At 32.6% G+C, this 14,168-nt stretch overlaps 1 protein-coding gene across 8 annotated transcripts in view; it reads right to left on the bottom strand.

The window, feature by feature from the left end:
* The window catches only part of LOC141449993 (LON peptidase N-terminal domain and RING finger protein 2), an 85,814-nt gene that overhangs the window by 23,882 nt on the left and 47,764 nt on the right, over positions 1-14,168 (bottom strand). For 6 of the 8 annotated variants that reach the window (XM_074119973.1, XM_074119975.1, XM_074119974.1 and 3 more), the window contains 2 exons: positions 12,817-13,024; positions 9,278-9,487 (listed from right to left, as the gene is read on the bottom strand). The exons of the other annotated variants lie outside the window; for them this stretch is intronic. In XM_074119973.1, the coding sequence (XP_073976074.1) occupies positions 9,278-9,404 (127 nt within the window). In that variant the 5' untranslated portion in view covers positions 9,405-9,487; positions 12,817-13,024. The remainder of the gene's footprint in view (positions 1-9,277; positions 9,488-12,816; positions 13,025-14,168) is intronic. 8 annotated transcript variants of the gene reach the window in all.

The raw sequence follows: 14,168 nt of genomic DNA, 5'->3' as shown, positions 1-14,168 counted from the left end.
ATATTCACTTCAGCATACTAAACTTTGTCCCCTTGCCATGCTTTATAGTATTACGGTAGTGGACGACATGTAGCTAAATATAAATTTGCTTGTAATAAGTGCCCGTTACTGGAATTAATATTCAAGTATCATGATCTTCCATTATGTGGCCAGCCCCAGTAGAGAACACTAGCCTACTGAACATCTCCCACATCTGAGAAGATGTACCTGATGTTAGTCATGACCAGTGATTAATCGTAAACAAGCCAAGTATTTTATTTTTAAATGACACCATTTACTGGGAACCTTAACCTACTTATTCTTATCTTAGCTGAATCCAAAACTCTATATATTTCTCCTTATTTAGTTTACGCAAGATGGCCGAGAGGTTATAGTTAGTGAGGCGAGGCCCGTAAAGCTAAAATGTAGTAGCACCGAGTTGAAATATAAAAATTTGATATTTTTGAGTTAGCGAGTGTTTGTTTTTGAGTCACGCACAAACGCATAATGTTTCTAGGGTCTCGCTTCCTAAGAATGTGATCTTTGAACACACTTAAAAGCACACTATGCTTTTGGGACTGAAAACGGACATCCTGGATGAAAACTCGATACATAGTTTGTATAAAATAATTAAATAAATAAATTAAAAATAATAATAATAAGAATAATTTACGAGATAACTTCGTTGGCGTAATTAAATATGGAATTTTTTCTTTGAATGAAAAATGTGATTAATACACCCCTTCTAGACGTTTTAAAGTAATTGCCTCCCTCAAGAATGTGGCCACAGCAACAATTATTGTTCATCATGTTTTTTAACTTCTTATTAAGTATTAATAGCCAATGTACAAGTTATTTTAGGATATGATAATAATAAATACAGAATAATTTACCTGTTATGCAAACATAAGGCGTAAATGTTAACAGTAATTGTTTGTAAATGTGTTTGTAGATATTTTATGAGCGCACATACACAGACAAAAACAAACAAAAAGTGTGGGACTGTATATACGCAAACTCAAGGGCAATACCGTGTTACATAAGAGAGTAACAGACAAGACTATTTGTGCGTGTGTGTTAGAGAGTGTGTACTATGTACAAAATATTACTTTGTTTTAGTCCACCATATCTAAACATCTTTTTTAAAAAGATCCAAAACTTTAATTCTATTTCTATGGTGCTGTTGGGCAATAACTCAGGTCAACAGGAAATTTCTTAAGTTTGAAGGTCAAAATCTTCTCTCACATTCTATCTCACATCTTTCAACTAACTGCAGAATCATGTTTTCATTTCCAAAATTCTTATTCTTGATTTTTACTGCGATCTTTAAAAGGGAAATGTTTAAGGACCGTATCAAATTTTCCATCCCAGGAGTCTCTACAACTCATTGTCTAGAAGTAGAGAGTATTGTCTGAGAGAACATTCCCTAGCAAAGGATGGGCATTCAGCAAATTTAGAACGTAGCAGTCATTGTTTCCCAAAAAACAGTTGATTAAAGTATTATTTCTTAAATAATACAGCATAATTCAAACAAGTAGTATACTTGCACTGTAATGTACATTTGAATATGATAGCCTTGAGACAGGGTTACTGGCCTGAGGGGCAACTAACAACTTTATCGTTTAAAAGTTGGTTTGCAGAGATAGTAATCTATAAAAAAATCATTTCATACTCAGAGAGAACTCAAAATGGATATATGGGATCAAAATTAGAGATACAAAAATCAGCGCAATTTTACTTTCTTTCAAACTTCCGGAAATGTAAGAGAAAGTATATAATATTATAGCAAGAAACCTTTCATTTAGTTAACCGAGCTTAATCTTCAACAATTTTAAATACTGTAAAAGAAGACATTAAACTACAGTTTAATTGTATAATTGCTTAGGCTTTTAAATAATGAGAATAATGAGAGCATTATCAAATAATCGATAATCACATATATAAAATTTATACTTTTATAACTCTTTCTCTTTTAATAATGCGTAATTTAACTATAACAACTATAATATTTTTATTATCATCATACGTTTTTTTTTCTTGTATTAAATTTGTTAATTTTTATATATGAAAAGGATCTTGGTGATGATTTCCACTTTCACTCAGATTAATATAAGAAAGTGGAAAAGAGAAAATATATCTCTTGTTATTATTTTATTATATTAGATTTCACTTTGCATCCGTAATCTTACAATTAGAGCAATCAAAAGAAATAAAAAAAAAGACTTTTTTCCCCCTTTACATTTATTTTAATCTTATTAAAGAAAAACCTCTTCGTGTTTTCCTCTCATGACCTTTGAAAATTAATAAGAAAATGTTTGTAATAAACGCTTTTAAAAGGTTCTCATCTAAGATTGTTTATCTATGGCATGAATTTCGTTTCATGTTTGAGCTATTTTTAATTATTTATTTTTTTAGGCCTAATAAAAGTTTTATAAAGATAAAGAAAATTAAAAACAAAAATACCAATTATATGATTCCAGAACTTATAATAAATTTAAAATAAAATCTGGTGAGAAGAAGCACGACTTAAGGTTCTCAAGAAGATGTAAGAAACATAAATATATAAATAAATATATAAATAAATATATATATATTTACCAGTAGGTAAACTCTGAAATTACATTTTGAGGAAATCTACTGCTATTATTCTTCCATACCTGCTTTAATTCTTAATTGTTCACGAGTTGCATGACAGTGCATTACAATGAATTAACATTTTAGAAAGAAGCCTACAAAGAGAAACAACTGCAAAAAAAAAATCAGAACCCACTTGCACTTGCGAAACAAAAAAAAACCCTTCGACGAATGTATGACGGTGCTGGATAAGAGAAAACACTGACATCATTTCAGACCTGCTCCTTACCAGGCTTGAGTGACTCAAATCATCGAGAAGGCCGAGCAATGGATAAAATAAAACAAAACAAAAACAAACAAACTTGCGTCTTATCTAACTTAGATATAACCAGAGAAAAATTTTAGCGGCAGCGACATGTGAAATGTAAAAAAACAATTAACTTTAATATAAACTCGTAGAGGACGAGCTTCTAATACAGATAACCGAGGAAAAACGAAAAATTAAAAAAATAAATAAAAATAACCGGAACCAAAGTCCTTTTTTTCATTATATAAAATAAAAAAAATAATAACCTTTTATGTATTCTAATTTTTCCGTGAGAAAAAAAAATCATAGAAAATGCCAACAGAATCAATTTTCTCAAGTAACTATTGAAAGTGAATAGATTATTAAAATGTCTGACGGGCCTTTCACTCCAGTAAATACTCTCTATCAATGATATAATTATTAATTTTCTAATTAGTTGTATACATGTTCGGGAAAGTATAGAAGTACATCATCATATATGGGGAAAGTTAAGGCGATTAACAATGCACTGTTATTTTCTTCTACACAATAATGCTTCACTATTTGCAGTGCAGTGATGGTGAAGAGGAGAGAAATTAACTGCGTTAATGTCCGCTTCCAACTGTAAACCATTAGATTCGCTCGATTTCATTCTTCTCAACTATTTCATGTAATTAAATGGATATTATTGCTCATTATGGGTAACATAGTTAGTGTAGCGTTAAGAACATAATTTTCAAGTTAACTGTTATTTTACTAAGCTAATCAATGACTTTTAGTAAGTTATCACACAATTGATTTCTCTAGAACTAATTAACTAAGATCTAGAACCATCACAGATGCAACTTTGTTCGACGTAATCAACACATAGAAATAGAAATAGAAATAGAAAAGAAATTTATTATTCTGGGACAATTGTCCACTAAGAATAAATACAGGAACAAATAGAGGCCTTAATAGTTTGGCCTGTGATTAAACAGAAAATAAATAAATAAATAAGTATTGACAAAAGGTGAAAATAAAAATAACAGCAGAAATTAAGGAAATAAATTAAAACAATTAGAATTTCGGAGGTAGCTGAATAGAAAGGAGATAACTGAATAGACGGGATTTAAAGATGGATAGGGTAGGAGCATGGCGGACAGATGAAGGCAAGGAGTTCCATAGAGAGGTAGCACGTATGAGGAAGGACTTGTCAAAGGATGAGGTACGGTGAGAGGGAATATAGAGATCAGATGAGCGAGATCTAGTGTTACGGGAATGGATGGAGGATTTAAACTTAAGGAGTTGAAAAATATAGGAAGGCCTTTGAGACTGGATGACTTGAAAAAGGAAAGAAGCCAAAAAATATTGGCGGCGATAGACAGGAAAAAGCCACTTCAACTCATCGTAGCAGTGCGAAATGCGAGAGTCTCTGGAAATGCTAAAAATAAATCTTATGAAGCAGTTCATGGAGGCGCTTGAGCTTAGCTTCAATATCACCAGAAAGACAGCCATATACTAAACAACCATAGTCGAAATGGGGGAATATAAGAATTAGGGAAACTAGGAGTTGCCGGGTCTTAATTGGAAAAAAGGTAAGCACATAAATAAAAAAAGTAAGCAATTTAGAGTTAGTTTTTGCGAGACTCTGGAAGAATTTTCTCACAATTTTGACAGAGTAACTGCCCTGGATTGTTTTACCTAAACAGATTTGGCCGGCCCTCGGACACTGAGCTGTAGAAGCTTTTAAGAAGAGAAATTGTACGATGGTAAAAGACATGAAATTAAATTTGGGATCTCGGCTTAATCACAGTGCTAATGTCTGAATAAATTCCTCTCTTCTTCCCTCGATATTTATTTCTAAGATAAAAATAAAAATTTATTTAATTATTAATAGTTTATTATATTAATAAAACAAAAATAAACATGGATCTTTTTATCCTCATCAAAGGATCATAATAATAAAATTGATATTCAGTATTCATTATGTAATTCCGAAATCATAATATATTTTTATATTTCTGAGCGTTTGTAGTTATTTTTATTTTATTTCTTTCGATTTATTTTTTTATTTTTTGCTAAAACTGCTTGCAACGGAGTTATACTGGTTTATTTATAACTTTTTAAAAAATTATGTTAAATAGTCAACAATATAGGGATTATCTTATTTTGCCAGAATAAAAAAAAAGCAAAACTTGATAACAAAAGCACGGCAGCTGTTTTATTAATGCACAAGTTTCTGAACTACATTCCCATGATTGGAATGAGGTCACGAAAAGATAGGTAGCAGGAACTAAAATTACTTTTCAAGTCTTTGATACCCGCTATCTTGAGGCCGAATAGGGCAGGCAATCGGACGGCAAACACTAAGCGAAACCACTCAACAAGTTCCAGTAACGAATATCTGGCGATTTTACTGAGTGACTTTGAAGCTTTTGGGTTGAATAAGCCATATCTGACATATAAATCTTTACCACTCACTAGTCACTATTACAAGATGAAGGTTACAGTGATTTTGCAGAGCATGGAATTAGCTAAAATGAAATTTGCCAGCAGAATGAACACCACTTATCTTTGAAGAGGAACATTACAAGGACCGAAGAGCGCTACCTCATTATGACAAGTGTGAGAATGTACACTGATAAGCTGAAATTGCCCCTGAGGTTAGATTTAGCCAAAAAAAAGGTTTTGCTGGGGATACCTGCAGGGATGCCAAAATCCCTCAAAATACATTTTTCTAGTAACTTATCCATTAATTATCCAAATGAATTATTAGCAAATCAAAGTTACATTATTGGAAGAAAAATTCAATAAAATAATTCATGAGGGAACTCGAATTGGAGATCGCCCACTCACTAGGCAGTGCTCACAACCGTTTAAAACCCGACTTTTTTATAACCTGAATTTTATGTCTTAAATCATAGAAATATGCAATTATTGAACAGTACAGTAACGACTTGTTTTAAGCATATTTATTACTTAAAGATGAACATTAACAAAATATCAAAAAATAAAAAAAATTAACTGATCTAAATAATTTGTGACCTTTATATATCCTTTACTAACAATTACTCTCCGACCCATTGGTATTATGAAATTACGTAACATGAGGGAGAGGGAGGGAGGGAGAGAGAGAGAGAAAGAGAGAGAGAACCTTCGTCCAATTCTATTTTTTGCACGTGCTTATCTCTTATATTAGTTACATAACTACTTTACAATGTGTGTTTGTAACTTTTAGTGTTTATCCGGCTATTATTTCTCTTTCTAATTGACGAATTTTTCTTTGCAATATGCAATTTTTTATTAAATGTTTTGTTGTTCATAGCACAAAAAAAAAGAAGCTCTTTGAAATAATATAGAAAGGTGATATGAGCCGTTCACTGCACAAATCGATTCAACTCCACTTTTTGGAATATCTCAAATTTATGTGTCAAAGCACTTGGTTTGGTCCATAGCTTTTTATACTTATAATTAACACCATTAAACGACAAAAACTTTTTATGACCATTAAATATTAACTAATTTATTTCAAAAGCAATTTTGATTAACTCCGTGCTCTAATGTCAATCGTTACAATAATTCAACTCAAATTCAATAGCAGGCGCTGTGTTACTATTATTTTATTTTTCTTAAAAATGATTTAAGGCGCGTCAACATCTAAGGTTATTGGCGCCCGAAGCTTTTTTCAGAGCACTGCCGGCCTCCGGACAGTGTTCTCTCGTTACAGGCAACACCGGGACCTCCGCGTAGGAGTCCAGTACGCTAACCGCATAGCTAATCCGTTCCCTTATATAATTTTAATATTATATATTATGTAATATATAATTATTTATATAATTAAAAAGTTAAGTATAAGGGTTGATTAAACGCCAAAAGGTACACAAATCAGCAAGTACCCAACATTTCATTAATACTTCATTGATTTTATTTAAGTAATTTTACCGCATTAATTTTCATTAATATTTTTTAAGAATTTATTAGATGTCACATACCCTTATGCTGGCCATTTTCATCTACAAAATATTTGTTCAAGTAGCACACCATTTAACATAGACTGACTGTAATATCTATTTATCTATAATAATCAAACTATTAATTACAGGTGAAAAAGATAACGTTATAAAAAATAAAAAAATATGAGGCTAAAAAATTCATAAACTTTTTTAAAAATTGCTTACACCAACATACATCAATGATTTTGTTTATTTCATTTATTTTTATTTTTAAATAAAAATCGTCGGTTTAAGTTCATTCTTCGATTAAAGTAATTGTTATTTTATGAAGTAGTCAATCTGGCTTTATCGTAAATAATATAGTTTTCTTCAATTACATTCTCAATCTAGGTATTCATCCCACAATGTTGTGTATATGTAATATAAAATAAATAAGATATGCATATTTTTAGGACAGCTAATTATTCCAGTATTTTACCATAAGTAAAATTAGGGGAACTAAATTAAATTACAATTGAGAAATGAATAAATAATGTTGAATAATCTACTTGTTATTAACTGTGTGTTATTTGTCCTCACGAATATTTCGGTAAGACGAATTCAAGACTGAAATATTGTTTTAAATCCTCCGTGATTCAAATTTAAACAGTAGCTGACTCTAAATTTGTCTTTTTCTAATTTAACATGCATGTATATGTGACAACTTCAGAATAAAGGGCACATTAAAGAGAAATCAGAAGAATAATTTGGAATAGAGTTAAAATAAAGTAACTATTTATACGAAGATATAATATACATTTTATCACAGTTATAACTATTATGAATGAACTGGCCAGCATAAGGGTATGTGACATCTAATAAATTCTTAAAAAATATTAATGAAAATTAATGCGGTAAAATTACTTAAATAATATCAATGAAGTATTAATGAAATGTTGGGTACTTGCTGATTTGTGTACCTTTTGGCGTTTAATCAACCCTTATAGATTTACCTTTTTGTCTATTAGCAAAGTTACGTCTGCTTTACAGATTTTTTTAAAATTTGGAATAAGCTATTCTATCATTATAACCTGATAAGGTGTAAAATCGAAACCGTAACTACCACTGGAGAGATCTTTTTAAAGAATGGTTATAGTTGCGGTCCCCAAACCATCCTCAATAACCATTTTTTTGAGAAAGCGTTTTGAATAAAATAGGAAGGTATTTGTACGTAAATAGCAAAATTAAACTGCGATTTCAGTACTTCCTTTTAAGAGGAGCAAGAAAAATAAAGTGCGATTACAGCACTTCTCCCTAAAAGGCAAAGATTTTGAATCGAACGACAATTCATTGATGTAAATCGGTTCACTCATTGATAATTTTAACGATTGCAGTACTTCCGCTTAGTAGGTGTAAGAGCATGATGGCACTTCACAGCCACGTAGAGGAGCTTTAATCACTTCTTCGTGCTAAATTTTATCAAAATCGGACTAAGCTTTGTAGAAATATTGGTAATAATAGTTTTAGAAAGGGCCTTATTTGGGTGGGGCGAACTCCCCTCCTTATGAGGCATAGCGTCGAGACTTTTAAAGTACAAATCTGTACAAAATTTCGATTCGAATGACACTTCATTCATGAAAATCGGTTCACGTTTCGATAATTTGAAACGATTGCTATACTTCCCCTTAACAAGTGTAAGAGCAGATCGTCGCTTTATTGTCAGGTAGGGGAGCCCTAACCCTATCATCCTACCAAATTTTATCAAAGTCGGGCCAAGATTTACAGAGTAATTAGTAATAATAATTTTGGAGGGGGCCTTACATAAAGGGGGCTAACTCCTCTCCCATTCAATGTACAGGACCGAGACCCCCAAAAGGCACATCTACATAAAATTCCGAATCGAATGACACCTCATTCATGAAAATCGGTTCACGCGTTTAGGCGCTACGTTGTTTACAAAAAAGGTAACAAGAACAAGAAGAACAAGAAGAACAAGAACAAGAACATTTTTTGAAAAAGTCGTTTTTGCTCATTTTTAGCAACTTTTTTCTCGAAACCTATTAGATCTGGGTGGTTGCAAAAAAATTACAGTCATAAAGGATGGTTTGGAGTAAGATTTAAAGAAAATTTGGGAATTTAATCTTTTATAGAAAAATAGAAAAAAATTGTCAAAGTTGGGTGTTTTTCAACGTTACACTTTTTCGTGCAGTTTTTGATGGTCAACCCTTATACAACTGTCCTACCGGACAGTTTTAATATTATAATTTTTTTGTTATATGGAATTAACAAAGTGCATTGAATGGCTCATATCCCACTTGTTAAAAAATACCTTAAAAAAAAACAATTATTCTACAATTAACTTTGTTTCACAAGAGTGGCAGTGCTAGCAGAACTTACTCAGGAATAGGCCACACTGAAATGACAAAGAACCAATTCCCATACAGATCTATGCCCTACTATTCCCACAATTCGTTTAAATGATTCTCTACATTGCCATTAAGGTTGACTAGACATATCATGTTACCTCTTCTTTTTAAATTTTGACATCTGAAATCGGTGAAATAAGTGCTTAGTTGTAGTTTCTTAATGCGCCATGTTTTACAGATTAACTGGCTTGTTTTATTATCTTTGTCATCTACTTTAGGTCCCATCCATATAGCGAAAGAACCTTTCTTACTTCTGTTCAACTTTATTAACTTAGGCTCAGCGTTGATGAATCACGTCAATCATTTCTCTTGAACAGATAAAACGAACAATAAGTATATAACTAAGAAATAAAACATTTAAACAATTATTAAGGTAGTACAAACAATAAAAGTAGATATGCTTCATTTTTTCCCCCAAATTTGCTCACAATAACATTTATTTTGTATTATCTCAATTAGTGTTGCGCATATATATTTTTTTTTTTAAGTGCGTAACATATTGGGTTATGTAATTCTTTACACGAGTTATTTTCCAACACTCGTTAAGAATTAGATTACTTTTAATTTTATCTAAATTTGACTTTAAATTTATTTAATGAAGAGGAGGAGGTGCGAGTCGCTAGCTTCATTTTTTTTTTTTTTGTATGTGAGTTACTCAAGTAAAAAAGTGCAAAATTCACATTGGAAGGAAGAATATTTTTTTAAATAACATCCGCCCACGTCACTAAAACTGATAAGACTTCAAGACTGCCCCCCCCCCCCCCAAAGAGAGAGTCAGAGATATTTGGGATCACATTGTGAATGATGTAAGCAAATTATTTTTCAGCTGCTAATGTGGCGCCTAATGGAAAAACATGCTCGAACGAAGGTCTTTACTTCGACATAATGGGTTGTTATAAGTAGGTGGGCAAACAACAGATTTGGCTAGTCCCATTTACACTATTACCTTCTTATCTTAAGACCATTAAGTTATTTATCTCCGTTTTTGTTATTCACCAGCGTAGGTTTGTGGTTAAGAGTAAATTCTTTATCTAATACACGTAATAGAAATTAACAAACAGTCTAGTTATTATAAACTATCAAGTATATTTTAACAATAAATATAATTCAAAACAAAATCATTATGTAAATTAAGATTAGTTACTTTTTAATTGCTGTAATTTTAAGTATATGTTTATCAGTTTTACCTAAGAGAAGGAGAGTAACTTAAACCACAATCCAAACTGGCATAAACCTGGAAAATGGTTTAACCATTAAATTAAGGCGCGTTAAACTTCGCTTTAAACGCTTACTTTCTGCAGTATTCAACCAGCTGCAAGCGCAATCAATATTAAGCATTTCTCAAAATCCCCCCCCAAAAAAAGGATATCACCAGATTTCCAATCTCCCTTAAATATAGAGGAGTGACTAATGGACGAGAGGCCGCCCTCTTTAAATCGAAGTTTCCAGATTGAATAAAAGTATTGAATACTAATTCTAAGTATTCCTCTAAAATAAAAAACAAAAAATCACCTCAAGCAAGTTCTTTGTTTTGGAAAATTAAATAATAATAAATTTAAACTGTTACATGTAACAAGAAATAATTAAATGTTTTTGTCTTTGACAAAATTTAAAATATAGCTCGCAACAAGCGAGATTATATTCTTATCTCTTCACAATGTATATTTATGGTGTTAGGTAACATTTCAAACTTGCCCACTTCATTTATTTTTTAAGTTTGATAAGCCATATTATTAAAGAATAATGTATATAATAAAGTTATTTAAATTTTTTTAAAAAAAATTTATTAAGATAATTTGTATGCTATTACACAATTACAATAAGAAAATGATGTAATAGTTTGCTTAAAATTTCATTTGTAATATTAACTAATTTTAAAAGAAATACGAGGGTCGTTTGAAAAGTCCGTGCAAAGCACCACTGGCGCGTATCGAGGTTATGTTTAGTTAGTAGCATCTCTTGGAAGAACACACACCAAGTTTCAGCCAGATCGGTCTATTTCTTTGTGTTTGGCATTCGTTTGAATCGAGGAAGTCGAGTGATTTTCAAAAAATGGACGAAAAAGAATTTCGTGTGTTGATTAAACACTACTTTATGAAAGGCAAAACGCCTCAGGAGACTAAAGGGAAGCTTGATAAACATTATGGTGACACCGCACCTTCGATTAGAACAGTTTATAAGTGGTTTCAAAATTTTCAGAGTGGCCATATGGGCACAAGTGACGCTGAACGTTCTGGACGCCCTGTTGAGGTTACTACTCCAGAAATCATTGATAAAATCCATGATATGGTGATGGATGACAGAAGAGTGAAGGTGCGTGAGATTGCTAGTGCTGTGGGCATCTCGAATGAACGGGTACATAATATTTTGCATCAACATTTTGGACCATGACAAAGCTATCCGCAAGATGGGTGCCGCGATTGCTCACGCTTGACCAAAAACGAAATCGTGTGAAGTGTTGCAAGGACGGTTTGCAGCTGTTCCAGAAGAATCCGCAGGACTTTAAGCGTCGTTTCGTCACTGTGGATGAAACATGGATACATCACTACACTCCTGAGACCAAAGAACAATCTAAACAATGGGTTACCAAGGGGGAATCTGCGCCAAAAAAGGCGAAGACCGTTCCTTCGGCTGGAAAGATTATGGCGACTGTCTTTTGGGATTCGCAAGGAATAATCCTCATCGACTATCTGGAAAAGGGTAAAACTATTACAGGTGCATTTTATTCATCGTTATTGGACCGTTTGAAAACCGAGCTGCAAGAAAAACGCCCACGATTAGCCCACAAAAAAGTCCTTTTCCATCACGACAACGCACCAGCTCACACCGCAGTTGTGGTCGCAAAATTAATGGAAATAGGGTTCCAACTCGTTTCACATCCCCCCCTATTCTCCAGAATTGGCTCCCTCGGACTACTATTTGTTCCCCAATATGAAGAAATGGCTGGCGGGAAAAAGATTTTATTCAAACGAGGAGGTGATTGCAGAAACGAATGGCTATTTTTCAGACTTGGACAAATCCTATTATTCGGAAGGGATCAATAAACTAGAGCAGCGTTGGACGAAGTGTATAAGCCTAAAAGGCGACTATGTTGAAAAATAAAAAAGGTTTACCCCAAAAAATTAAGTAGTTTTTATTTTTGCACGGACTTTTCAAACGACCCTCGTAATATTGTATTGTACACGAAAAATGGAAATTGAAAGTGGTGGCATTCTCGACTCGATAAACACCAGAAACATAGCTGGGCCTGAAACATTACAACAGCTGCACAGAAAAGGAGCTATTGAGAAGAGAAGAATCAGATGCTGGGCGGTTACCAGGTGTTAGAAGAGAATCTACGATTTTTTTCTTTTTTTTTTTTAACAGACAAGTTATAATAACGAATTAAAATTGAAAGCGTTCCCCACTTCAATACAACCATTCCCCCGGCAACCATGAGTCATCAATTGCTTAAAAACCTAATTCTATTCTACTTTTTCTATTGTAATTCTACAATCTTGTCAAAATTCAATCTCAATTTCTTTATTTAAAAACACTTATTTGCATTACATGCATCCGTATAGATACCGCACAGTAATCTACCCTGTTATTCAATCAGATACTTTACAAAGTGGAAGTCACATTTCTCTACACAAACCTGATGATTCATAGATTCCTGAAGATGGATGAAAATCCGGTCAGAATCATAAAAACTAGTATCCTTCTTTTTTTTTCTTTATGGTGGACTACTTTCCGTTGTCCCTCTTGATTTAATGGTTTCATTAAATAATGAACCAGAAATATCTCAACAGTTACTTTTGTCGCATTACTTTCACTTTCAGCTGTTAACCAGCCCACCTTCAAACCTGTATAAAAAATCAAAGACTTTTTTAAATCTAGAAATTTGAAAATTCTATATAAAATTTGTTTAGAATTTATTACAATTATAAATATATTTCAAATTGTAGAAAAATTGACACTTTCAATATTATTTTTAGCAATAACTTTCTTTTTAAATTTGTAACAAATGAAAGAAAGAAAAATGACGAGGCTTTTCTGGTTTCATTAAAATAAAGGAAAGTAATTGCCAATTTTTTCAGGCGGGCTTAACGTCCAACTACCAATTAGGTGGCGTGGACGGAGGTGGAAGCTCATACTTTACTATAAACAATTTTGTCTATCAAATAAAAAGTAGTCATACGCGGAATTCGAACTGGGAATCTCCCACATTCAAAGCCACGCTCTTGACCAATAGACCAATACCTGCCTCTAGGTTTCATTATTTGATATATTTATAAAAAAAAAAACACGCTTTTTCCGTAAAGACGCACTCCAGCTTCACAGATTTTCTTCAAATCTAAGAAAATTTCTAAAGTCTCATAACACAACTACCTACGGTGGTAGTTCTGTACATGGTAGTAACTAGGTGCTTGCTTAGATGAGGACCACAATATGTCTGCATATTTGACCACAATAGCTGTACAATAAGCTGTGCACTGTAATTCTAAGATGTATGGAGGGCCAGCGGTTCTATTCATGAAATCCAAGTAGAATGTAAATAACTTTCAAGAAATATCATTTTGAAGTTATATACAATTTTTTATCATTTGGACATACTTTATTCACACACATATCATTAAATGGATCAGCTAATTCTTACAAATTTGTCTAAATGTTTTGGCAGAAGGTAACTGGCTACAGATAAATCAGGTTTTTTTTTTGGATTTGAATCTATATTCCAGACGCTAAATTACTGAACCTAAATACAGTCGAGCCTCGCATAACGAGCACCTCTCTTAACGAGTAATTCCGAGTAAAACAAATTGATTCTTATAGCGAGCGATGATTCGCATAACGATAGTTTTCTAATGAAATTTCGCTGACTGCGCAGTTTTCGCCGACTCATCGAAAACTGCGCATTCTTCGATTAGTCATTCCTGTTTACGCATATGCGTTTCATATTCTCCACGTATCTAATGCATTGATACAGTCGAAACCGAACTTCACCGA

This window comes from Rhodnius prolixus, unplaced genomic scaffold, assembly GCF_049639745.1.
Source record: "Rhodnius prolixus isolate KJV_2025 unplaced genomic scaffold, Rpr scaffold_2, whole genome shotgun sequence".
Taxonomy (NCBI): Eukaryota; Metazoa; Arthropoda; class Insecta; order Hemiptera; family Reduviidae; genus Rhodnius; species Rhodnius prolixus.
Note: the sequence above shows the minus strand (reverse complement) of the source record. Positions and strands in the feature narration are given on the sequence as shown.